This window comes from Onychostruthus taczanowskii, unplaced genomic scaffold (genome assembly GCF_017590055.1).
Source record: "Onychostruthus taczanowskii isolate IOZ18803 unplaced genomic scaffold, ASM1759005v1 scaffold53, whole genome shotgun sequence".
Lineage (NCBI taxonomy): Eukaryota > Metazoa > Chordata > Aves > Passeriformes > Passeridae > Onychostruthus > Onychostruthus taczanowskii.
Window position 1 is genome coordinate 829,134 of NW_024502902.1, and position 23,878 is coordinate 853,011.

Here is a 23,878-nt window from a genome sequence, read left to right on the forward strand (position 1 = left end):
TTTCAGTTTCCCTGGCATTAACCCATCTGTCCACATATGTACACAGTGGTTTTACCATTTTCCCAGTATCCTTTTGGTCTTGTGTTTATATGTATTACCCAGTTGCTAAAATAATTAGGAGTGGAAAGGCAAAATCTTCTAGTCATCCAACACCAATGGAGATATTTTGGTGTCAGCTTTGAAGCTCATTTGAAGTTCCACTTAGGCTTCTGTGCTTTTTTGGTTTTATGTTAAAATTTTGGAATATATGTAATTCCAGGCAGAGCTCAAAAACTTGACAGACAGTGCCTCATCATCTTTTGAATTTGGCAAGGAGCTCATTAAGCACAATCTGGTAAGTAATGCATTTCTGGGATTTAATATGAACTGTGCTCATTTGTAGAGCTTTTCATGATGATTCATAAAATGGAATATTTTGAAAAATTGCAGACTTAATTGAGTCTCTGCTGCCATATAAGTCCCATTCCAGGAATCCTACCAGTATAATGAATGTGCTATCCAGTGTATTTACTTTTTTTCCTGGATTTTTTCCCTGACAGTTTGAGACTGTGTCAAGAAAATAATAATACTGTTGCTTTTAGTTTTGAAAGCATATTAAGTAATGCATGTTGTGTAAGAGTACCTATGCAAGATACTTTGTGGAGCCCTCCCAATAAAGACACTACAGAAACAAGTCAGGATGACCCTGAACTCTATTTAGTACCAGAGCAATTTGACTGGAATAAAGATAGCTCATGAAAATGGCCTTTGTCCCAAAAGTACTAAGCAGTGAGTTCTAGGAAAAAAGATGCTCGTAAAACCAAAATACTTTTGTGTTTTGCAGTAAAAGAGTCACTAAGAGTAACTAATGGTTAATTTTCCATTCAATGGTATTATTATTTTGCTGAACAACTGGTAACTGTAGATTGCTCATATTTCATGACAGGCAGTTACTTGCCTTGTCATTTTTCACAAGCAGTCATCACTAGCTAACACTTCTTTCTCCAAGAGTTAAAACTGCTTTCAAACTGGACTTCTGTAAGTTGGTGTTGTTTATTTTGTATGTTGATATTTTTGCCAGTGCTTTATTGAATAAGTACATTAGATCTTGTTGGAGGAACTGTCATGTGAAACTGGAGTATAACTGACCGCTCCTGATCATTTTAGGATCCTGTGTCATTCTAAATAAATGTGGAGTTGTTAGCCTAATTTTTTTTTCATATGAAAACATCATAAGCAGTTTATAGTTTTGTAGGTGTTCCCTTCATTCAGACTATATTACTCTTTTAAATTTTTGATATATAATGTTTCACTCTTTTGAGCTGCTAAAAGCTGAAATAAGTTCATCTTTACGTATGGATTAAACACTTACATTCTTCAGAGTAAAGATTGTCACACTGTATAATTCTACAGCTATATTAAAGCAGGAATTAAACTAATGCCAGAGCCACTGACCTTTTCATACTGTTTACACAGGAATTTAAGGATTAATTAACTTGAATTAACTTATCATAGAAAAGATTCTGATACATGATTATCAGTATGCCGCTTTTCTCTGCAGGTGGTTTTCCGAGGAGGAGAAGGGGCTTTGCAAGTCCTACCTCCCCTGGTTGATGTTATTCCTGAGGCAAGACTGAATCTTGTGATTTACTATCTCCAGCAAGGTAAATACACCTTCCTGTGGCCCTTTCATAGCTTCAGGGATGACATTAATTCATCTTATCTCAAGTTATTCAATGTTTTTGGTTTTTTTTTCTTTGCAGTAAAAGGTAATTTATTTCACTTTCTCTCCCTCTGTAAAACAGCAAAGTAAAAGTTCCCATGGCTTGCAGAGAAGGGTTTTAATACCGTGCACTCAAAAAAAGCCTACTTCAGCAGAGTATTTGAGTTTTTGGGTTGCAGGAGATGGCTTTGGGGATGGTAGTGTTTATTTGTTTCTAGTGAGGGGACCTCTCCTCTGCCTGAATATGTGAGAATGGTAGGCATGTGTCCTGTAAAGGCAAGGACAACCATTTCTGTAAATACAGCACAAACAAAATATGAACTAAAGTGACTGTGAATAAGATATTTCATTAATATCTACTTTACAATTCCTAAATAATGCAGGTAGGTAGCCAGAATCAGTTGGTAAGGATTTTCTGCTTGTATCTCTCCTGTGTTTTCCAGCTTCTTTGAATTATATCTGAGTTTTTCAGAGCTATCCCTGTTCTCCCATTGTGTTCTTTTATTCAACAGTGTGTTGACTGGCTGTGTGATTCAAGGCAGGTCCAATTAGATAAAGCCCTGTCCAGACAAGCATCCAGTTAGAACTTCCTCTGTTCTACCTTGAGTCCACTGCCTTCCTCTCACTCTGTGGAACCTGTTTCCATCTACTCTATATCCTCTTATCAGTTAATTGTAGAGAGTGATAAGATCTCCCCTGAGATCCTTTCCTCTCTGAAGGCTAAACAAACTCAGTTCTCTGAGTTTCTCCTCAGCCCTCTTCCTGCCATGGGAGCCCTCAGGTGAGCTCACTCCAGTGTTTCAATGTCTGTCTTGGTCGTCGGATCCCAAGCCTGGGCAATCTTACAAGTGTCAAATAAAGAATTCCTTTTCTTGCCATGATGGCTCCATTCATGCTAATATGATCTAGTGTGCCTCCTTTGCTGCAAGGCCGTGCTGTCTGCCAGATTCCCTTTTAGCCAGTTGACTTGCTCAGGCATGTTTCAAACCAAGGAAGGTGCAAGACTTGCATTTTGGCTCCACTGAACTTCATCAGATTTCTTTCAGCCCATTTTTTCAGCCTGCTGAGCTGCTTCTCAATATCTGTGAGCTTTCTTCACAATCTTTTATCATTTGCAGACTTGCTTGTAGTACGCTATACTATCATCTGGATCATTAATAAAAATAAATTATTCAACAGTATCAGTCCTTGAGGCGTTTGATTAGCAACGAACCACTGGTTGGATTTTGTACAACTGGTCACTATCCTTAGGTAGTCCAGCCAGTTTTCCATCCCCTTATAGTCTTACTTAGCCAGTCCTATCTTTCAACTTTGTATGAGAGACCATTTCAAACACATTGCTAAAGTCAAAGTGTACAGCAACAACCTTTATCTCCTTATTCACACAACCAGTCATGCCTTGAGTAGTGAGTACATTTTGACTTTGGTAAATCCATGTCTGCTGTCCCCAGCCACCTTTCTGTCCACTATTATTGTTGCCAGTGTCACTATAGGCAATATTGATACTATTACCAATTATTTTGCACAACAATATTGTTGATAATTACATATGTGTGAAATTAAGTTCTACTTGCATGGAAACAAAGTGCATCTCATGCATCAGTTAAAAATCAGTCTTGTTTACTCATATGCTCTTAACCTTGCAGTAATTTACATTTGTTAGGTTCTTCTATCACTTTACTGTGATATACAAATTACTTGTGTACTGACAAAGATCAAGGGGAATTTGGACTAAAACTTCTTTTCTGTTTTGGCTAAGTTTTCATTTTTTAAGCCTTGCTAGGGTAGCAACATTGGTTAGGAAAGTGAGAAATTCTGACTTCTAGTGACTACAGCTGTCTCTCCAAAACTGAAAAGGTCTCTGATAAACATAGGGTTGTGCTAATGATATGTGCTCTGAACTGGAGTGATTGAAGCACAAACATGCATCCTGTTTTTTCAACTCCAGCATAGGGACTTCTAACAGGGTTTGAGGTCAACTAGTATCCTGCTGTTATCTGCTGCCATGAGATTTGCTAGTCACTTCTGTTGGAGCCTGAAGAGCATAGTTCTGTGTTGATGGTCTACACTGGCTTAATAAAAATAAGGGTTACTGTCTTTTTTTTTTTTTTTTTTTTTTTGTGGTGGTGGTGGTCTGAGCTAACAAAAAATATTTTAAAAAAAAAGGGAAAAAAGAAAAGCAAAGGTAATGCTGCCTTACTATGTGACTGTTCAAGGTAGTGAAGGGCGTAGATAAGAAAGCAGAGGTTATGAGTGGGAGCCTGGCAGCTCCAGTGCATATTGCCTTCAGTGGCTGCATGGATTGTATGTTCTAGTGAAAAAAAAATTTGTTTGATAAGGCTTATTTGTGTGGGCAGTTGGTGTAATGCTGTATTAACAAAATTTTGCCAGTAACAGAGGATCTTCACAAGGTTGATTTACAAAGCCAGCCATAGTGCCAACATATTTTTTAATTCAGGGAAAGTTTAGGATCTATTCAGTTTATATAATTCTTGTGTGGAAATGAAGTTATTTATAGATTTCAAACTTCACATTTAGACTTCGATACTAGTAGGGCTTTTTCCTTTTTAATTAGGATGTGCTGGACAGATGCTGAAATATTGCTAAGGAAAAGATGATGTTTCTCTACAGCATCATGTTACCCTGTTCTCTTTGAGGGCTAAATAAATGTGGGAAAACAAAATGCAGGAAGATGATGGGTTTATTATTTTGACCTTGTGCTGTTTAGAAGGCAGACACTGGATTATGAACAAAGGGGCCAAACCATCTCTGCTAGGAAAACTAGTATTAAAGAAGCTATTACTTACTCTGTGTTTGTTATTTGAGTTCTAGAAAACTATCACCATTGTGATAGAAATTCACAATGATTTATAATTACCTTTCTCCTCCTGTCTAAATGGTTTATTTCTTAGTCTATGACTACTGGGGAATGTTGTAGAGGATGAGTGACTTGTTCTAATACAGTGTGCTCTGGGTTGTCATGCATTCCAATGTCTGGCATTTCAGATGACGTGCAGGAGGCTTATAACCTGATTAAGGACCTGGAACCTACAGCTCCACAGGTAATTGGAAAATGATGTAATGACACATAAAGACAGAGGTTATAAACTGATATGAAATCTGCCACATAGAAAACTGGTATCCTGAGGACAGCTTGCCCCATTTCCACTCTTAAAACTCTTGTGTTTTCAACCCTTCATCAACAATAAATTTAATGTGCATGCATAAAGTATTATATATGTGCCTATATGAGTACTTTAGCCTGTTTGTTACTGTACCACCTGGGTTCAACTAAGGATACAGCTCTGTTGTGTGCAGCCTTGATTTTGGGAAATGGACCATTACTGCATAGGTAAAGGCCCCCTTAGAACTATAGCTGATTGTCTGCCTGGTGTGGCTTTCATTCCTCAGATTTGCTAGTTCAGATGCTCATATAGTTTGTCCTGAAGTCATTTCAATTAAAATGAGCTAGATTAGATTAAACAGTTTTAATAAATGGTATTTTCTAATCCCATCACACTTTGGCTGCCATGAGTGAAAACTACAGTGTCCCTTGGCTGCTACTGTAATTTTCTTCTGTGGCTCTTCCAGCATCTTTAGTCTCTGATTTATTCCTCTTTGCTGTTTATTTTCCAAAGGTCACATAGCTGGGCATAAAAGGGACCTTTCATGCGTCTATGTAAGGAATTGGATGGAGAGAGGGAGGGAATGAGGGAGGGAGGGAGAAGAAAAACCTCAAATTCACAGATCCGGTGATTCTGTACTGAGGAGTGAGGAGTGTTTTCTGATGTCGCTTTACACTTCTTGCATTTTTCAGTATTTCTTGCATTTCCATAGCATTATCATGGCAAAACTTATTTGAATGGTTTTCTGCAACTGTTGTTCCTATTGTGGAATATTGTCCCAGTATACTTGGATAATAATTCTTGATCACATTTTGAAATGAGAATCTTGGTGCTTTTTTTTTTTTCCATTTCTCACTCACACTTTTAAAGAACTCCCTGCTAATACTTGCAAAACTACTTGTAAAACCTCCTTGAGTACTTCTCAAATTTCTTCTTTGTTTTGATGCCTGTAGGATAATAATTTGGCATCTGTAAGACAGTTGGTGTGCTAAAATGATTACTTACTATCCTGACTAGTATTCTCAGAATATTTCTTTACATTCTCTTGTTGGCCTCTTCGTCTCTTGAAAGATGTCTCTCTTCTTCAGTGTTTACCTCTGTAACAGGGCTGTCCTCGTTTATCAGGAGTGCCTACTAAAACAGGTTTATAGATATAACTCCTAATTATAAGATTTAGGTAAGACAGAAGAGTCTGTTACATGCTGAGAAAAAATTGTTCAGAGAAGAATTAAACCACAGTTGTTTTTCCTACTAGAGGTTACAGGGTACTCAACTTCTGTTGCTAATTTCACTGGACTAACATGGCCACAGAGCACAAACCTCTTGACATATTTGTCCTGATGAGAAACACTATGAATTTTGCAGCAAGGATGTCAGTGGTTATGGTTAACCAATATGCATATTTGAAAGGGGATCTGTGCTTTAGTATAACAATCATGCACTTCTTGGTGATATGATTGTGAAGAGGGCATGAAAGGATGTTACCATGTTCCTCCTGGTGCATTGTCTTTCACCATAAGAGTTACCAGAAAACACAGTACCCCTTTGCATCTAACATATTTAGTAGAAGGGACTACCCAGCAAGTAGAATGTATTTTGGGGGACTAAATTAGTACAGTGCTTAAGCACTACCACACTAACCAGCTATCTACTAAACTTGTGATAGAGTTGAATTAATGAAGAAAATAATGTACATGTAGCCTTTTATGTGTCTTCTGAAATCTTCACCATGTCTTCTCTGATCCCTTTTAACTTTTTTTTTCCCCCCAGGAGTACATCCTCAAAGGGGTGGTAAATGCAGCACTTGGACAAGAAATGGGCTCGGTGAGTAAAGCCCATGGGGTTCTCCAGCTTCTCCAACAACACAATGTGAACAGATCTGTAGAAACTGGAATGGAGTGAAAGAGGCAGTCATTTCTTATTTAGATTGCAGGATTTCTGAGTCTCTTACCTCCTGTACAATAATCACTCCAGAATGAGTGAAATGAATATTTCTGTTGCTGGTCTTGATAGTAAATCAAGATGAATTTTATTTCTCTGTCCTGTTTACAAAATCCCCATTTGCTTTGTATGGTGTTCTTTATCTAGACACATAGAATGGCACATTTGCCTTTTCTGGTTTTGCTTCAGCCCTGGTTTATTAGTTAGTTGCTCCCTAAGTGTTCCTCAGAGCATATTTTCACTGTGTATTGTAGCATCAACCCTGTAACTCATCTTGGATTTCTTTTTTATTCTTCTTCCAGCGAGATCATCTGAAAATTGCTCAACAGTTCTTCCAGTTGGTGGGGGAATCAGCCAGTGAATGTGGTATGTTTGAAATGTTCCATTAAGTAAGCCATCTTAAAATATCCATGTGTACCATCATATCTGTGTCTAACTGGTGACTGTTAGCAGGAATATTGCTAGGCTTCTATTTCTATAGGATGAGTTCTAAAACAAATTTTAAAGTTTAAATTAGAAGTCTTGATTCCAAACCTTAATGTATGACTACCTCTGGAGAAGAGGCTGTAAGTCCTTGTGAGAAACTCTGTGGCAGCTTGCCTTTGCCTAATAATCCCATTAGAGAAAGAGAAGACACCAGCCTAGTTAATTAAATGAAGTGAGCAGCTGAAACCACAGAGGCAGAGATACACAGGTACAAATCTAGGACCACTAATGAAAACCTGTCGAGTGCATAGAATCCTACATGGAGTGTGCTCTGAAACTGCAGGTCATAAAAATGTAAAGAGGACTTTGGCTACAGGGATAAATGGAAGCTCTGGGACTAACTTCTTGCTTGAAGAGAGAAAAATAGGCATTATAGCCCACCCACCACCATGCCCCAAAATCAGTATAGTTTCAATATTTAGTTTTACTTACTCAATAATAGACCAAACCAAGTTCTTCTTTTCCCTTCTCTTTGCCAAAACCAAAAATCCCAAATGAAAAAAATTCAGTAGTTGTAACATAGAAATTCAGACTAAATTGGTCTTGCCAGTTTCCTTTGTAAGCATTGTCACTTAGTATTGTTTCTTTAGGTGAGTAACTTATGTATGTTTTTGGTGCAGACAGCTCATGGTCCTCAGAGACAGAATGCTGTCTCCTGTGTCCATGGTGACTAAAGAGAAGGAGCTCCAGAGACAGAGTGGCATCACTGATGAAAGAAATACTCAGAAATACTGTTGAGCCATTCCATTATGTTCCCCTTGCAGTCCTGGTAGTATTGAGATCATGCATCACAGGATTTCATGTTGGAAGGCTGGAAATTATTCCATAGATGAGATTTCTCTAACTCATTCCTTTTGCATTGAAGCTATCTCTTCAGAGTTGGGATCCCAGAAAACAGGAAGAAACAATATGAACTATAGCAGCGGAGGACTCGGTTAGTGGGAACATCTTAATGCCTGTAACAGTCATGCAGGTGTGATGAGTGACCAGAGCATAAATGGATAAAAATACTGTAGAGATATTCAGGGAAAAGATAGTCAGGGAAGGATTTCTTGTGATGATATAGCCCAAAACTGAAATTGTTAGGAAGCCAAAAGTCTTAATTTTACTATGAAATACTTTTAAGCTCATATGCAAAATAAAGATGGAGAGGCTGAGACTTAAACCTTTCAATGGCAGGGGGAATGGCAGCAGTGCACTTAGGAAGGTGGATTACTTGAAAAAAATGAGCCAATAGGAAGGATTGGTTCCAATCAGAAGTAAAAGGAAGCATCAGTACTCTAAGCATCTTACCCTCATGGTACTTCCATGTAAGAAGTGTTTCATCATCTTAAAAGTTTGTGGGAGGAAGCTGCTATAGAAAAAAGCACACAGTTCAGGGCAATTCCTTTATAGGTAAGTAGTGTGAGGGGTTTTGTTTAACCTCAAATGAATGACAGATGGAGGTCATCAAACTGTACATAGGGAATAGAAGAGGCAAACAGTTCTGTTTAGGTAGGATATAACAAAAAAACAAGCACATGAAGTCCAAGTATACGTATACAAATGTTTTAATATTTGTATAAAAGTGTTTTTATACAAATATTAGATGTTTTTAAAGAAGTTGGATAAAGTGGAATGCCTGATTTTAGAAGAGGAAACTAAAAACTAAAATAATTTTTTTATATTATAGGAGGAAGGTAACATGTAGGATATTAATGTATTTAATGTACAATAGGGATTGTACATTAAATAAACATAAGTTGTACATAAATAAACATATATAAATATAGATAAATAGGTTATGCCAGTGGAAAAATTGTTCTAAATATTATAGAAATATTATAGAAACTAAAGAAATATTATGGAAAACTTCTCTCAAAATAAATATCTTTTCTTTATCAGTGAGTAAAATACTATTGTTTTCAATTATATGTTTAGATAGGCAACTCACCATATTGAAGCCAAATTGTTCACCAGCCAGCCTGGATAAGAACAGTGAGTGGCATATTAAACAGATTAGAGATTTTATATAGAAAGATAAATAATAGTTGGAGACTTTTGTTCTGCCCATATTGACCTAATAAATGCAATTACATGGCATAATAAACAGCATGAACTTTTTGTTTCTATCTTTTTTAGAGAAAGCACAAGAGAACAGGTAACTCTGGACCAATATTGAATTACATAGCACCTGAGATGAAATTTTATTACGAAATTACAATTGTACTACAGTCATCTGAGTATAATCAAATTCACAATCTGCCTGTTAGCAAATACCTCGAAAAATGTCCACAGTACTAATCCTAAGAAGAGAAGATACATAATAACCTTTCTCATTTCTAGCAGAAAATTAGAACATTTATAGGGAAGTAGCAGTGAAAAGGATAAAATGGACCTGATTTGAACACTTGAAAGAACCTTTTGTTTCTCTAAAGAAAAGGCCTGTATTCATAATTAATGAGCTGTAGGAGACAAATAATGGCATGAGTAGGTTTGCCAATGGTACAAAATTGCCCATAGTAGTACAAATAAAAGCTTCCACAATGATGAAAGATATGAAAGACTATATAAGACTGGGTAATAATATGCAAATTAAATTTAGCAAAATTATCAGAAAAGTTGAAGAGGATCTTAAGAATTTATAAGGAAAGAGAAAACAAAAATAATTACTGTCATTGTACACAGATGTGATTCTTTTCCTTGAACACTGTCTACAGTTCTAGTTCTTACATTGCTTTAAAAAAATGGTAGATAAGGAAAGGATACAATAAATACAGCAAGGATGATCAAAGAAAGGGGATGGATTCTTGAAGTAGGAGAAAAGGAGAGATTAAGTAACGCAGAATACATGGGCTGAAAAATTATGACTGAATTTGATTATGTACATCATAAATGACAAGGAAAAGAGGACTAGAGAAGAATTATTTATTGTACAATACAAAAATCAAAGAGCATTGACATAATTATCACTTAAGACGAAATAAACAGCATTAGCTACTTTTTCACATAACACAACTTATTTCATAGAGAAACTTGTGAGAACCAGAACGTATAAAAAAAGTTGTAGATGAAAAGGCCATTGGCTGTTTAACACAAATTTTTTAGCGGTGATTAAGAAGTCCTCAGTGTAGACTCTTGAAAGCTGGGATAAACTTCAGCAGAAGTGCCATTACATACCACATGATGTATTATATGTGAAATTAGAATATTTTCTTTCTATAGCTGTATATTCGTACCTAGCAAACTCTGAACTAGACCAATGGATCTGAACCTTGGATCCAATATAATAGTTTTTATGTTTTTAGATAACTTAGCATATTAGCCACTATGTTGAATACTTGTGGCCCTTTGTTTTGCTGGATTTAGAACAGAGACCAGAATTCTTGCTGTTTTTATAACTGGGTTTTTCCTAAGTCGCCAGCCATGCTGTTTAAGTGTGTACATCATGCTTCAGCACTTCCCATCCAGCTAGTGCTTCCAAGGACCTTTAAGGTCTTGATCAAGTAGCTTAGCTGCTTTGCAGATTTTTAATACAGAAGCAGGTTGTTTTTTGCTAGAGTGAGGAAATCCTTTGCTGTGTCTTTGCTTGCAGCTGGGCCTGTGTTCCAATTTAGCCTGGGATAGACTTAAATTTTTTTCTTAGAGAATGGTACAGTGCTGCATTTTGAATGTAGTATGAGAATAATGTTAGTAACACAGTGATGTTTTACTTGTTGCAAAGTCAAGGACATTCCAGTTTTCCATGCTTTGCCAGTGAGGAGCTGCATGAGAAGCTGGGAGGGAGCATGGCCAGGACATCTGATCTGAATGAGCTGAAGGGTTATTTCATACCATACAACCCCATGCCCAGCATGTGAACCAGGGGGAGTTGGCTGGGAGGGGCTTACTGTGCTCTGGGTTGGTGGTGAGCAATTGTATTCTGGGTCATTTGTTTCTCCTGAGTTTTATTTCTCTCTCTCTGTCCCCTTTTCATTACTATTATTCTTAATAATAATATTTTATTTCAATTGTCAAACTATTCTTATCTCAACCCACAAGCTTTACTTTTTCTTCAGGGGTCAGGAGGGTGGAGTGAGCAAGCATCTGAGTGGTACTTAGTTGCTAGCTGGGGTTAAATCACAACAGTCTACAAGACTTCTTCTTTTAATGTGGGTTATCAAAAAATAATGTATTAAAATGATGATGTGGAATATTTTTTCTGACTTGTTTTTGTTAACTGTAGAAATCCCATTGACTGCATTAAGCAAAACAGCAACAGGAGTTTTGGAAGAGCGCAGTGTCATTTATTTGTAAAGTCATTTATAGTCATCAATTAAGCCCTTTGCTTTTTTTAATTAGATCTCTGCCTTGGAGGTTCAAGGAGCATGGAGTAAACTGAGTTAATGTGCAAGTCATTTCCATTAAATGTACACACTTTATCTTATGTTGGATGTTGTGCGCTTTAACAGGGGACAGACAAAACAAAAACTAAAAAGTATCCAAGCAGCACTTAGAGTGTAGGAGTCAATATTCATTCTCTAGCAGCAGACATAACGCCTGAACAGCAGCTTGGGGTTTTTTTAAGCTTGATAAAAATTCTTAATTCTAATGACGTGAAATGACATTATGAAGGAGGATATAAGTAGATTTTTGTAGCTAGTTCTCCTTCTCTTCTACTAGGGTCTCAACTGGATGGGAAATTAAACAGATCAGATTTCTTTTAAGGAGGAAATGGGGCAAGAGGAACATCAGTGAAAACAAATTAACATTCCCAATAAATGCAGTATTTCTGGTACTTAGCATAAGTCTTACAAACTACCCCAAACCACTGCCAAGTATAATGAAAAAGAGTACCCCATTTGTTTTCAGTGGTCTTCTTTTAGGACCAGCTCAGGCATATTTTATGTTGGATGAGAGGAATGACACATTTCTTCTGAACTTCATGCAGATTTTTCTTTAAGGTTCTCTTAGGTCACTCTAAGTAATTTTTTCAAGTGACAAATTTTTCCTCTTTCTGCATGAGCCACATGAGGTGAATTAGAAAATTCTAGTTTTTCTGTCACTAGGTAGTATTCATTGCTGAGTTGTATGAGATACAAGAATGTTTTACTTGTTTGTTTTTTTAATGGTATCTTTCAGTAAAATATATGGGGGATAGTGTGCTGGGATAATATTTTCTGCCAAAATGTGGACATAAGAATAAATACTAACATTTAGAAACACTTGAATCATTTATAGGAATATTGTGTTTCTAATATTTTGTTACTTTCATTGATTTTTACTAAAAATGCATCTTCAGTTTTAAGTCTTCTTTGCATGTTTTGCATTTTTAAAGTTTTGTTCAAAATAAATTGTGATTTTATGAAATAATATTTTATCTTTTAGAAATAAAATTTTTATCTTCAGAAATCAAATTTCAGAGAAAAGGGGCATTTTTTACTTATCTCTAGTCTTCTTAATAAATGTTTCTTGGCTCTTTTTTATAAAACTGTTTATGTTATTGTCCATTAATGGCATATATTTCTCATGAAAACTATATCTGTATGTAAAAAAGGACAGATAAATATACAGGCCAGTTTCTGCTCCCATTGAACACCTTATAAATAACCAAATAATCTTCTGAGGTTGGAGAACTGAATGATATGGTGTAGACATAGACAAGGATTGATTGTCTCTATATGGAAATGACAGGACATCCAACCTCAGTGTATCCTAGTGCTAAAAGATAAAAAATGAGAATATTTACCTTTCTTTGAAAGATATTTTGACATATTATAAAGGGCTTTCCAGGAATAATTACTACCTACCATATTGAAAGGAGAACATACAGTTTTCCAGTTGAATGCTCAATTTTGTGTGGTGGTATGGAGTCAAAATATTGGTCTTTTGTTACATGAAATTTCTTTATACAGAGAAGTTATTTTAATTTTTTATGTGGATGTATTGATGGTAACCAACAGTCAGGAGCAGATTACCTCAGGAATATTGGTACCCTCAGGATCTTATCTCTTGTCACCTTTCCAAACTGTGCAGAGCAGCATCCTCTCTAATGATCACTTGATGTAGTAGAATAGTAATTATTTTATATCACTTCCATTTAGGCCTTCCCAGCTGCTACCTGGGTTCATCCATATCTGCTAGCTGGGTCTTACAAAAATTAGTCCTAGTAAGCTTACTTCAGAATCTTTACAAAAGCTTTGAGATAGTTTTCAGTGACGCAGCTTGCAATGTCAGAGTAGGTGACAGCAGAGTTCATGGTGGCACAGATAGCAGCAAAGTTGAATGACACTCATTCAAACTGATATGTCAAACTTATTTATGGCTTTACCTCTTATGAGCAATGTGGTAATCCAAATGCATGGACATCAATTTCCATGCTGTCTGACATCACTGAGTATTTTGCCTGTTCTTATATTAATTCTTTTTTATGACAATGGTTTCAGTATATCAAATTGCTCTCTAACTCAAACTAAAATTAAAATATGTAGAGTTTCTTTGTCCAGGATAACCGAAAAGCATAATTTAAAAGAAAGAAGGCTAATGGTGTAAGAATAGCAAACTCACACTTTGTATAAATTGTCATTTCCTAAGAGTAAGAATAATTCGTAGTAAAATTATACTATGTAAATTGTGTCATGGAAAAGGCATGTTAGGTAAAATTGTTATTTGTCGCTGTAGAGTTTGCTGTTGAACAAAGTCTTGCAGAAGTTATTGGATGCTGCAGAGAGAGTTGACAAGATGAACAAATGTTTTTTTCTTAACCTCCATTATGGTCCTTTGCCTGAAAAGGCAAGCTACACTATTTTTAGGAACTAGCTGCTTTCAGAGATGCCAGCAATCATGGCAGCGATTTCCATTATCATGTGTTTTTAAATTCTACAAATCTGCATTTCTCTTTTGAATTTTAGATACCATTCCGGGGAGACAGTGCATGTCCTCCTGCTTCTTTCTTCTTAGACAATTTCCTAATGTCCTAATTTACCTCAACTCAATCAAGGTTAGTATTATTATTTAGTATTGGTAGTACTGTAATGTATGGAATCACTACTTTTAGACTGTACTACGTGAGACACAATGGAAACATAAAAAGATAAACAAATCAGTAAAAATAAAACACAGGAGTGACAGCAGGACATAAGTGCTCAGTACAATAAATGGATTAAAATGTAAAGAAGCAATTTAGAAAATAGTACCATGCAGCATAGTGGGCATGATGGACTCATCACACTTGTAATCTAATCGTTATCAGGCTTTCTGGGGGCAGAAGGTAAGAAATAAAGGAAGACAATGAAAAAAAAGGTGTATATTTATGGGGTGGGCAGTATGGAGGAAAACCCCAAACATTTTCTTAAGACTTAGCATGGGAGCAATGGAGATTATTGTCACTGGTTAATAATTGGGGATAACATTTTAGTGAACAAGAGTGTGTAAGGAATATAGGACACAAAGGACTCTGAAAGGAATAACCTTTACATTTTACAGAGAAAGCAGTCACTGAAGGGCTAAAATAGGGCAGTATTACCAAAGCAGTAAGTTAGGAATGTTATTTTTGTGGAAGTTATCTGAGTACCCTCCAAGCAATGTTGCATTTTTCAAAATAAGAGAAGCTTGAAGTCAACATACAGCATTATCAGATCAGTGAAGAATGGGTATAACTTACAGATACACAGTTAAAGTCAGATGTGAGGAAAGAGGGAGGCTGGAGTGTGATTATGGATTAAATGATTGCAGTCTTGTTCCAGTGGTTTGAAACTAGAATTGGAACAACTCTGTGTTTGGTAGGAAGAGGAATGAGAGTCTTAAAAGAAATTATTAAAAGAATTGGGAGATACCCAAGATGAGCATAACTACAATGTTATAAGAAGTATGAGATCTAAAGAAAAACATGTGGTTGTAATGGTGCCCAAAAGCAGCTGGTGAGTGAAAAATGGTAAAGGTGTAGTGTTTTTAAACTTTGTCTGGAAGGAGATTTCTGAAGAAATCCCAGTGGCTACTGGAATGACTCCAGTGGAGTGGAATGAAGAGCTACACCACCACCACTCCAAACTGAAGTATGTGTGTAATTGAAGAAAAGGAAACAGTAAGAATTGCTTTGCCTTACTTGAGCCATCTAAAAGTTAGTTTTCTAGTTAGAGCCGGTCATCTGGTCTCAGTTTATTGCCAGGGGGTATAGATGGTAATTTCCAGATAATTAATTCTGTGTATTTCTTACATTTATAATGCAATTAACTACTCCACAGATAAGTTCAGCTCTTTCCATTTCCTTGAAAAGGCTCTTAAACAACTAATTCTAAACCGAAAAGGTCAAAGTTAAATGTGATTACAAACTACCTTCAAGGTATATGTGACAAAAATTTACTGCCTACTACAACTTTTCTTTCTTGTTCCTTTTGCAGTAATTGATCATTCTCAAAATTTTGCAGCTGAGACTAGCCATGCTCAGATTTACTTAAAGTCATTTCCCTTCTCTATAGATCACAGGAATGCAAAAATTATTATTTCTGTACCATGTTATAGGCAAGGTGTACATGGATTTACTTTCGTGTTTCATTCAGAGGGATAAACTTCAGTTGAATCTCTGCAGCTCTTAAAATAGAGCTGCCCTCTATGAAAATTATTTGCTTGGTATTCTCTCAAGAAACACCACTTTCATCCATGATCAATTAAAACTGCTTTAGGCATAAGAAAGCCTCAGAGGACATAAGTGTATTGCGAGCTGCCCCGAGGGTGACATTATAACACTGTCAGGGATTAACTGAGTGAAAAACAACCTGATTCAGGCTCTGCTGAGTTGTGGCCACATTGGGAATTCTTCATTTTTAAGCTGGGTATCTGAGTATGTCATTGAAATGGACATCATTCAGAAGACAGTTGGTTTTATGAGAACACTGGAGATCTCTAAAAAGACCACAAAAAAAGTAATGTCCAGTACATACAAAATGGTTAAAAAAAAAAAAAAGAAAAGAAAAAAGAAATTAGCTGCTGTGAATGTGTTGTATTATCAGCAGCACTTGTTCATTTCTCCTGGTTTTGGTTTTGCAGTAGGTCTGGTCACATGAATGACACATTTTTTGAGTTTGGTTGTTGACAAAGGTTCTTCTCCATTTTAATTAAAAAATACAATGGGGTCTACTTGAACAGAAGAAAGCATTCATGCAGTAAAGCTAGCATCTGGCTCACCAGCTTTGCTTGACCTGGGACTTGTGCTGATTCACATGAAACTACTGTTGAGAAAGAATGCAGTAAAGTGTCGTAATCCTCATATGGTGAAACCCATAGTTAGTTCACCATAAGGGCACTGAAATATTTTCACAAACTGATCTTAAGTTTCACCCAATTGGTTCATCCTCATGCTGTCACACAGCTTGCTGTATTTGCTGGCTTGTGCACGCTACCATAGACTGTTTGGATGAAACCTGGCAAATAGTGGCAATCTCTCACCTTTCCTTTCAAGGCACTAGCTTGATGTGTGTGGGTAAACTAAATCAGTACCCTTTGCAGACTGCCTGTGACAGTGAAAGGAAGATGTTCCTCAGTGTCCTTACATCATGAAAGAAGATACTACAGGGAAAGGGATTTGTGCCTTGCTTTGTTTACCTTTTGTACAGTCCCAGCTATGCTTTTTACTTCCTCCTCATTCTAAAGAGGAGAAAAAACCAAAAGTTTGATCTTCCTGCACAAGTTCTATTTCCTTTATAAATTTTGTATAGGGAAGAACATTTCTCTTCCCTACACCTTGCTGTTATGCACACAGAGATGCTTTCTTGCAGTAACTATGGTAGATAAACCACCTATTTTTCTACTCTCTCTCATAAGCACTGCACCACTGCTGGGCAGGGATCCTCAATCCCATTCATGCTTGCATCTGGTATTATGTTCTGTCTTACCTCTGCCAGCTCTACTGGTCTGGCAGTGTGGGACAGTGCTGAATGTAGAACACAGCGGACTTTTGGTCATCTGAGTTATACTTCAGTCTGACTGTGATCAGGTCAACCCCAAATACCAGCCTAACCTGTACCTTGAGTTACATTTCCTGCTTTGACCCATGTAGCTTTTCAGAGAAGATACAGCTAGTTGAATCTGATGTGTCCTAAACCAGATGTTTCATATCTAGTGTTATGGGAGAGAAAAACTCAGTGTTGCGGCTTCAACTAGAGAGAAGGGTACCTTTAAGCAAGGCTTGCTTAAAGAAGTGCCATTACCTGGTGTGCTGCCTGCCACAGCCCAGTGCTGTGGCTTCACCTCCATCATGAGATCCATTTTGTCAGATTAGCATCCATCACATAACCAGATGCACAGGATCTCTTGATAAACCTTGAAAAGTCTTAGAAGAACAAACTGTTTTGTTTGTCTTAAATTGTCTTTAAGACTCAAGGAAGTCAACTGCCTATTTACCCACCATAGTGGTGAAATAAGTGCTTGGGAAGTGAAAGAGACCACAGCAGCACAGCATGTCTTCACATGCCCCAAGTGAAAATTATACCCACAAAAGCTGCCACTGCAATTTTAAGCTTGGAACATTTTCCAGATCTCTCATAGTTAATATTGTGGAATGTTTCAGCAGTGTTTGTAGTCATGAATGTAGGATGGAAAAGCTAGTCCATAATTTTTCAGCCCACTGTTTATAAATACCGTATGTTCCTAATGTGGGATTTTCTTTTCGTTCCCATTGCCTTCTTTATATGGTCTGACTCAGATTGAGGCGGGGGATGTATTTCTGATGGTGTTTTATCATGGGAGGAGGTATTTTGTTGTATTTATTTGGGGTTTGTCCATATTTTTCAGAGTTACTTCTACAACAATGACACTTTTAACTTCAACTATGCCCAAGCCAAAGCTGCAATGGGCAATTTTAGTGAAGCTGAAGAGGTATGTATTTATTTTCTTTGAAAAAAATCAGTGGAAACACTTCCCCCATATTCCCCTCTTTCCTTCCTTTTCTTCACCCAGACCTTCATGTTGGTTGAAAATAAGCGGGTTCTGTGGAACATCTTCTTCCCCTTCTTAGGGGAACTGAAACTTTCAGTGAGCACTATTCAGAAAAGATTATCTTGCTAATCTGGTAATGTGAGGTATACAGGGAGTCATGCTGCTTGTGGTGCATCACAAGAGTGCTTGCAGCTACCTCTAATTGATCAAAGAATAGCCTCTTAATCAGATTTTCTACGCTTTGTCTGGGATCCCAGGCACTCTTTCTGTTCAGACTGAGTAGGGCATGCTAAGTAAAAGACACTGAATAGTTAAGAGCTTCTAGGTGTCCCTAGAAATTTGTGTTTAAAAAAAAATCTTCCTCTGGGATATGTGGGAGGAAAAGAGGAAGTGCTCACTATCTTATTCAGCAGCATTCATATGCAGCTGGAAGAGATTAACTTCTACACCCAGTACTTTTTTATGTCTGTGTGCAGCAGAAACTTAATTACAACTAAAATATGCAAAAGCAAATAGCTATTATGAAGGTGGAAGCAACATTTTCCACAAGACCAGAAAAGAAGACAAACCACAAAAAAAAAATCCCACACCATGTAGTCTAAAGTAAATCATATAGGTTTGGTTGATTTGGAGTTTATGTTTTGTTTTGTTTTTCCAGTCTTTCTAACTTTTTAACTATCCAGGTTTGTCAGTAATAGAGCCCCCCGGCTTTACAACTTGTCTCTCCCACACATCCCTACCTTCCCATCCAGCACCCTCACCCCTTCATTTCTGTGACCCAAAATTGCATCTCTCTTTAAGAATAACATCCCAGACTGTAAGGAAGATGGATATCTACTTCAATTCAACAAGCTTTCAATTCACTTAGCCTCATGAAAATCTTTCAAAACTATGCTAGCAGGCTATGCTGATTCCTGAGACTCCATAAAAATGATGCTATAAGTAAGTTTTAGCAGCAAGTAGGCCCCAAAGAAACACAAAGTTTAAACTCCTATTAATCTACATTTTTCCTATGTTTTTTAGAAGCTGTTCTATAGAAACTTGTGTTATATAGGTGATGCATTTAAATACCAGAATTATATAATTACATTGATTCATCTGGCCTCATGTCTGATCTTGGGTCGTGATGACAGTTCCATATAAAGCTCAGCCTTCCCCAGTGTCTCATAAACTTGTAAAACATCTACATATAGCACTTCCTAAGTTATTTAAAAGCATACCTCCCTGGACATAATAAAATAAAACATATGATAAAGTGTTACTTACAGTGATAATGCTGCTTTATTTTTATTTCTTCCCTATTACTCCTTCTCCTTCCCCCCTAAATTAGGAGATCAGTAATTTTTAAGGAATGTAAATGTCAGTAATTTGTGTAACTCACTGTTACACAAGTACATGCATCTATTCCTATAAAGGTATTTTGGTTTTTGCCAGTAGCATCCAGTATAGTTACAAATATACATGAGAGAGGCATAAATAGCTTTCACTTTTCTTTGAGCAAAGCCAGAGTACATTTTAAAATGTATAACTTCCCCCCACACATCCCTTTTTATACAGAAGGTAACAAACCTGTATTTGTTCAGTAAGGTACAAAAGATGAATACTTTGCCTGAGACTCTTACTGATACCAAAATGATTAGAAATGGGTTATTGCAGACCGGGAATGATCTGACATGTATGGAAGGAAAGTCTCATCTATATGTGAAACTTGTACTATTTCAAGAAGGTGCTAGTACAATTGCTTGCATTGCTTTCTAAACAAACACATTCCAAATAGCTTTTCCCACAGGCCCAGTGTTCCTTTGTGCTGTTTGTGTTGCATGGCCACCCACTGGCGCTTGTTCAGGGCTGGCCGCACCCTCTGCACAGCTTGGTGTTCTGAAGCTGCACAAGTCCCTTGACAAACAGGGCACTGTGTGAATCCTCCACCTACTCCACACAGAGGGATGCCCCCTACACTGCAATTGCCAGGCTCTATACCCAAACTCTTCTCAGGAGCAGTTGTTTGCGTGACTTAAACCTTATCTGTGTGTTGAAATGAGGAAAGTTTGCCTTCTGTTTGTTTAAAAGTACATGCATGTATAATCTTTCATTTTCCTTCTTCCTGCAGGTGTTCCTTTTGATCCAGAGTGAGAAGATAAAAAATGATTTTGTTTACCTTAGCTGGCTGGCTCGCTGCTGTGAGTCACTTTACTTTCAGCATTGCAGAATACAGATCCTCCTCTATTGCGTCAGTCCTGGCAATCCACTGTCCTAATTTAATTTAATGTTGTAGGAGGATTCAGGACTATGAAAGTGAAAAGCTGATTGCACTAGTTATAGTGTGGGTGGTTATTGCACCTTTCATACCTCTGGCTTTTATAAGCAATTACTGCTTCAGTGCAGTGCTGTTATAGTACTGTCAATGCAGCTTTGTCCTGACCAGTGACCCTTTTTCTTCTCAATTGTCTACTCAATTGCTTGAGTGAAGACTTTCTGTCTTAAAAGACTGAGTTACAACTCTAAAATGTTTAGAGTAGAACACAAAATAGAAGCATTCATACTGGGTCAGGCTCAAGGGTCTGTCTGCCTTCAAGGTTAGCCACTGTCAGATGTCTAGGGAAGAGAGGAATCAGGCAAGCATACCCAGTATTTTTCTTCCTACCATGTTACTCCAGATGTTGTCCAAACTCCTGTGCCTGAGGGATATCCTTATAATCTCCAGCATGTGTTTTTCTTCCAAAAACTCTTAGAAGAGTTCTTTCCTTGAATTTCCTTGAATCCAGGAAAGTTTTTCTGTGTTTAACATTCTATAGCAAATCTTATTTACTTTTATTTACCAGTTTTTAAAACCCTGCAGAGTACACCTCAGTACAGAGACAGCTGCAGTGCCGCATATACAAAATAGCATAGAAGTGGGCTTTTCTGAGGACTCAAGTCTGAGTCTTCCCAGGCTAATTAATTTTCCTTACAGTGCCTCAATACAAAAATGTTTTCTTATCAGACCATTTTCAGCAGTTATACCTGGAATGTAAATATGTATGTTTTGGGATGTTATGCCATATTGCAAATGTAGTAAACATCTCCTAACATGATCTTTCCAGACAGGCACATCACACATAGGGATACCTATCTATGACTCTGTTTTAGGATGTGCCAGTTTATTTCCGTTTTAATTAAGGTGCAGTACCAGATTGTGTTTGAGTGCTTTATATATGAATGTTTTATTTGCATTTTTTATGGGAATGATGAATAAAGTTATCTTATTGTGTCAAGTATGTAAATTACTAACAGATCACATTATAATACATTAATGTCAGAGTGTAATTAGGGATTGAGTAGTAAACAATTCAATGCTGCAATATTTCCAAGGGGCAAAAAGTACCAGACATCCATCCTTTTGCATGACAGAATGTAATATTTGTTTAGTATTAGAGTACTTTTTATACCAAATTCTTCTTGAAGAGAAGGTCAAAAAACATTGGATTAGCAAGAACTGCATTGCTCTAGGTAGATTGGTGCTGGAAATTGAGAACTGGCTGTTTACCACTGTGTATGTTATTTGGAGCTGATGAGAGATAAATCCAATTTGATGTCTGGCTGCCTCCTAAATGAGAAGAGTCTATAAATTCTGTGATTTGGTGTTACATGTTTGTTGTTGATTACCAGCCATTCTACCTGCAATATAAGTATAGACACAGTGGGCACAGATATAACAAGCTAAACAGTCCCTCTTTTGAAAAAGCACAAGAGTGATCCTTATGTGAATAGCCAGGTACTCTCAGAGCAGCTGTTAAGGCTTGAAAAATAAAGGAAAACTTACTTTAATTTTCTTTTCTCCCAGTGTTTGAATGAACCTGGAATTATGAATACCAAGCATAGATTCAAGAGAATGGCTTCTTATCACCAAGAAATAGAACCTTTGTGTTTAAACACCCTAGTAGATAACTACTCATCAAGAGAGAAGATTCAGATTCATTTATTTCTAACTGTGTGTACCAGTGATGTTTAAAGACCAATGAAAAATTCTAGTAATATACACAAATTTAAAACCAGCCAGGGATCTCAGGAATTTAGAAACAATTTTTTCTAGTAATGACAAGTTTTGTTATGCTTGGAGGGGCTTCAACCTCTGCCCTCTCCTTTTGATTTGTTATGAATCATGGGAATTGAATGTTTAGACTGACATGGGCACCAAGTATTAAAGACCTCAGTTTGGTGCCCATTAAATTTTTTTTTGTGTGTAAGAACCATTCTAAACCTTACCGTATAAATGGATTGCCATAGTTCATTGTTCTGCATAAAAAACTTCTCTGATGCTTTCCATTCTGTTCCTTAATCACATCTGAAATCATGAGAGTTCTTCTTATTGCTTATCTGTGAAATATAAATTAAGATGAACACTATAATTATTCCTTTTGACACTGGTATTCTCTTCTGAATTGGCTGTTATCACTAGTAAGGCAGAAAATAAGGACAAGTTCCCCTTCCCAGCCTCATGCTCATGGCGGAGACATTTACATTAAACAAAGAAATACAGTAATATCTGTTCCACCTGCCACTGAATATTGTGCATAGCATATTCTTTTCACAAATCCAGCTTTTTCTTCTTATTGCAGATATTATGAATAAGAAACCACAGCTAGCCTGGAAGCTCTATCTGAAGATGGAAACATCAGGGGACTCCTTTAACCTATTGCAGCTCATTGCAAATGATTGTTACAAAGTGAGTTTTCTCTTTACAGCTTGGTGTATGACATGTTGATTCAGTGATTGTACCAACAGTAATTTTTTGATAGTTTTTATCATTGTGATCACTAGTGAATTTTCTGTTATAACAGCAGGATGTCTAATAATGTGAATGAGTTGGCAAGGATTAGTCAGTATTTTAACCTACAGGCCTTCTTGGTAGAGAACCCATTGATTAGAATATTGGTAAATTACTGCATGCTTGAGCTATCAATAATGATGACAGTTGCTTCTCCTACTAGGGATTCATTATGGGTAGGAAGGACAAAAAACTTTAAAGGAAAAAAAATCTAGAGCTCTTAACAGCTGCATTTATAGAACTAAATTTTTCAGCCTAATTATGTGTCTACATATGGCCATAAATGACTGCTCCAAAATTGTTACTTTAGTAATAGAACTTGTCTTTCTACACTAGCAGCCATTGTTCCTCTTGAACTAAATGGCAAGGTCATGTTGTTTGATTTTATGTGGCATTTTTCAGTTGTTTCTGAAACATTTTATTGGAGATCCACAGACAGCACCAGAGATGTAACTTAAGAAGGCAGTTGCATTAGGCTTTGCTCAATAGTAAACAGAATTAGCATGAATGGAACAAGGTCAGCAGTGCCCTGAGAGGTGGTGTAGCTGGATGCCTCATTGCTGTGCTGATAGAAATTGTTCCGTGAGGAAGTTGGCATGCAGGATTTCATGCTAATTTCTTGATGCTTTTTATGCAATATCCCATCTTGTCCATATGGGAAACAGCACATGACTTGGGGTGAAGCATTTCCTAGATTTATGTCAGATAGAAGGAGAACATTAAACCTGTACCTGCTTAGTGGAACTAGATCAGATACTAATTTGGATAAATCAGTATTCTAATTTTTCTTTTTAGCTGACACATCTGATAGTGTTCATACTCACTATCTTTATTCCCGTACATTTAAGTGTTTGCCAGTCACCAGTGGTTAAAATCAACATTTATATGAAGAGAATTATTACTCACCCTGTAGTACCAGTGTTTCTC

The 23,878-nt window shown here is 36.9% G+C and overlaps 1 protein-coding gene across 3 annotated transcripts in view; it reads left to right on the forward strand.

Annotated features, from left to right (window-relative positions):
• The window catches only part of TTC26 (tetratricopeptide repeat domain 26), a 54,301-nt gene that overhangs the window by 19,078 nt on the left and 11,345 nt on the right, over positions 1 to 23,878 (forward strand). For all 3 annotated transcript variants that reach the window (XM_041416721.1, XM_041416719.1, XM_041416720.1), the window contains exons 8-16: positions 260 to 334; positions 1,541 to 1,643; positions 4,709 to 4,764; positions 6,598 to 6,651; positions 7,071 to 7,134; positions 14,124 to 14,212; positions 18,001 to 18,084; positions 20,255 to 20,324; positions 22,743 to 22,849. In XM_041416721.1, the coding sequence (XP_041272655.1) occupies positions 260 to 334; positions 1,541 to 1,643; positions 4,709 to 4,764; positions 6,598 to 6,651; positions 7,071 to 7,134; positions 14,124 to 14,212; positions 18,001 to 18,084; positions 20,255 to 20,324; positions 22,743 to 22,849 (702 nt within the window). The remainder of the gene's footprint in view (positions 1 to 259; positions 335 to 1,540; positions 1,644 to 4,708; positions 4,765 to 6,597; positions 6,652 to 7,070; positions 7,135 to 14,123; positions 14,213 to 18,000; positions 18,085 to 20,254; positions 20,325 to 22,742; positions 22,850 to 23,878) is intronic.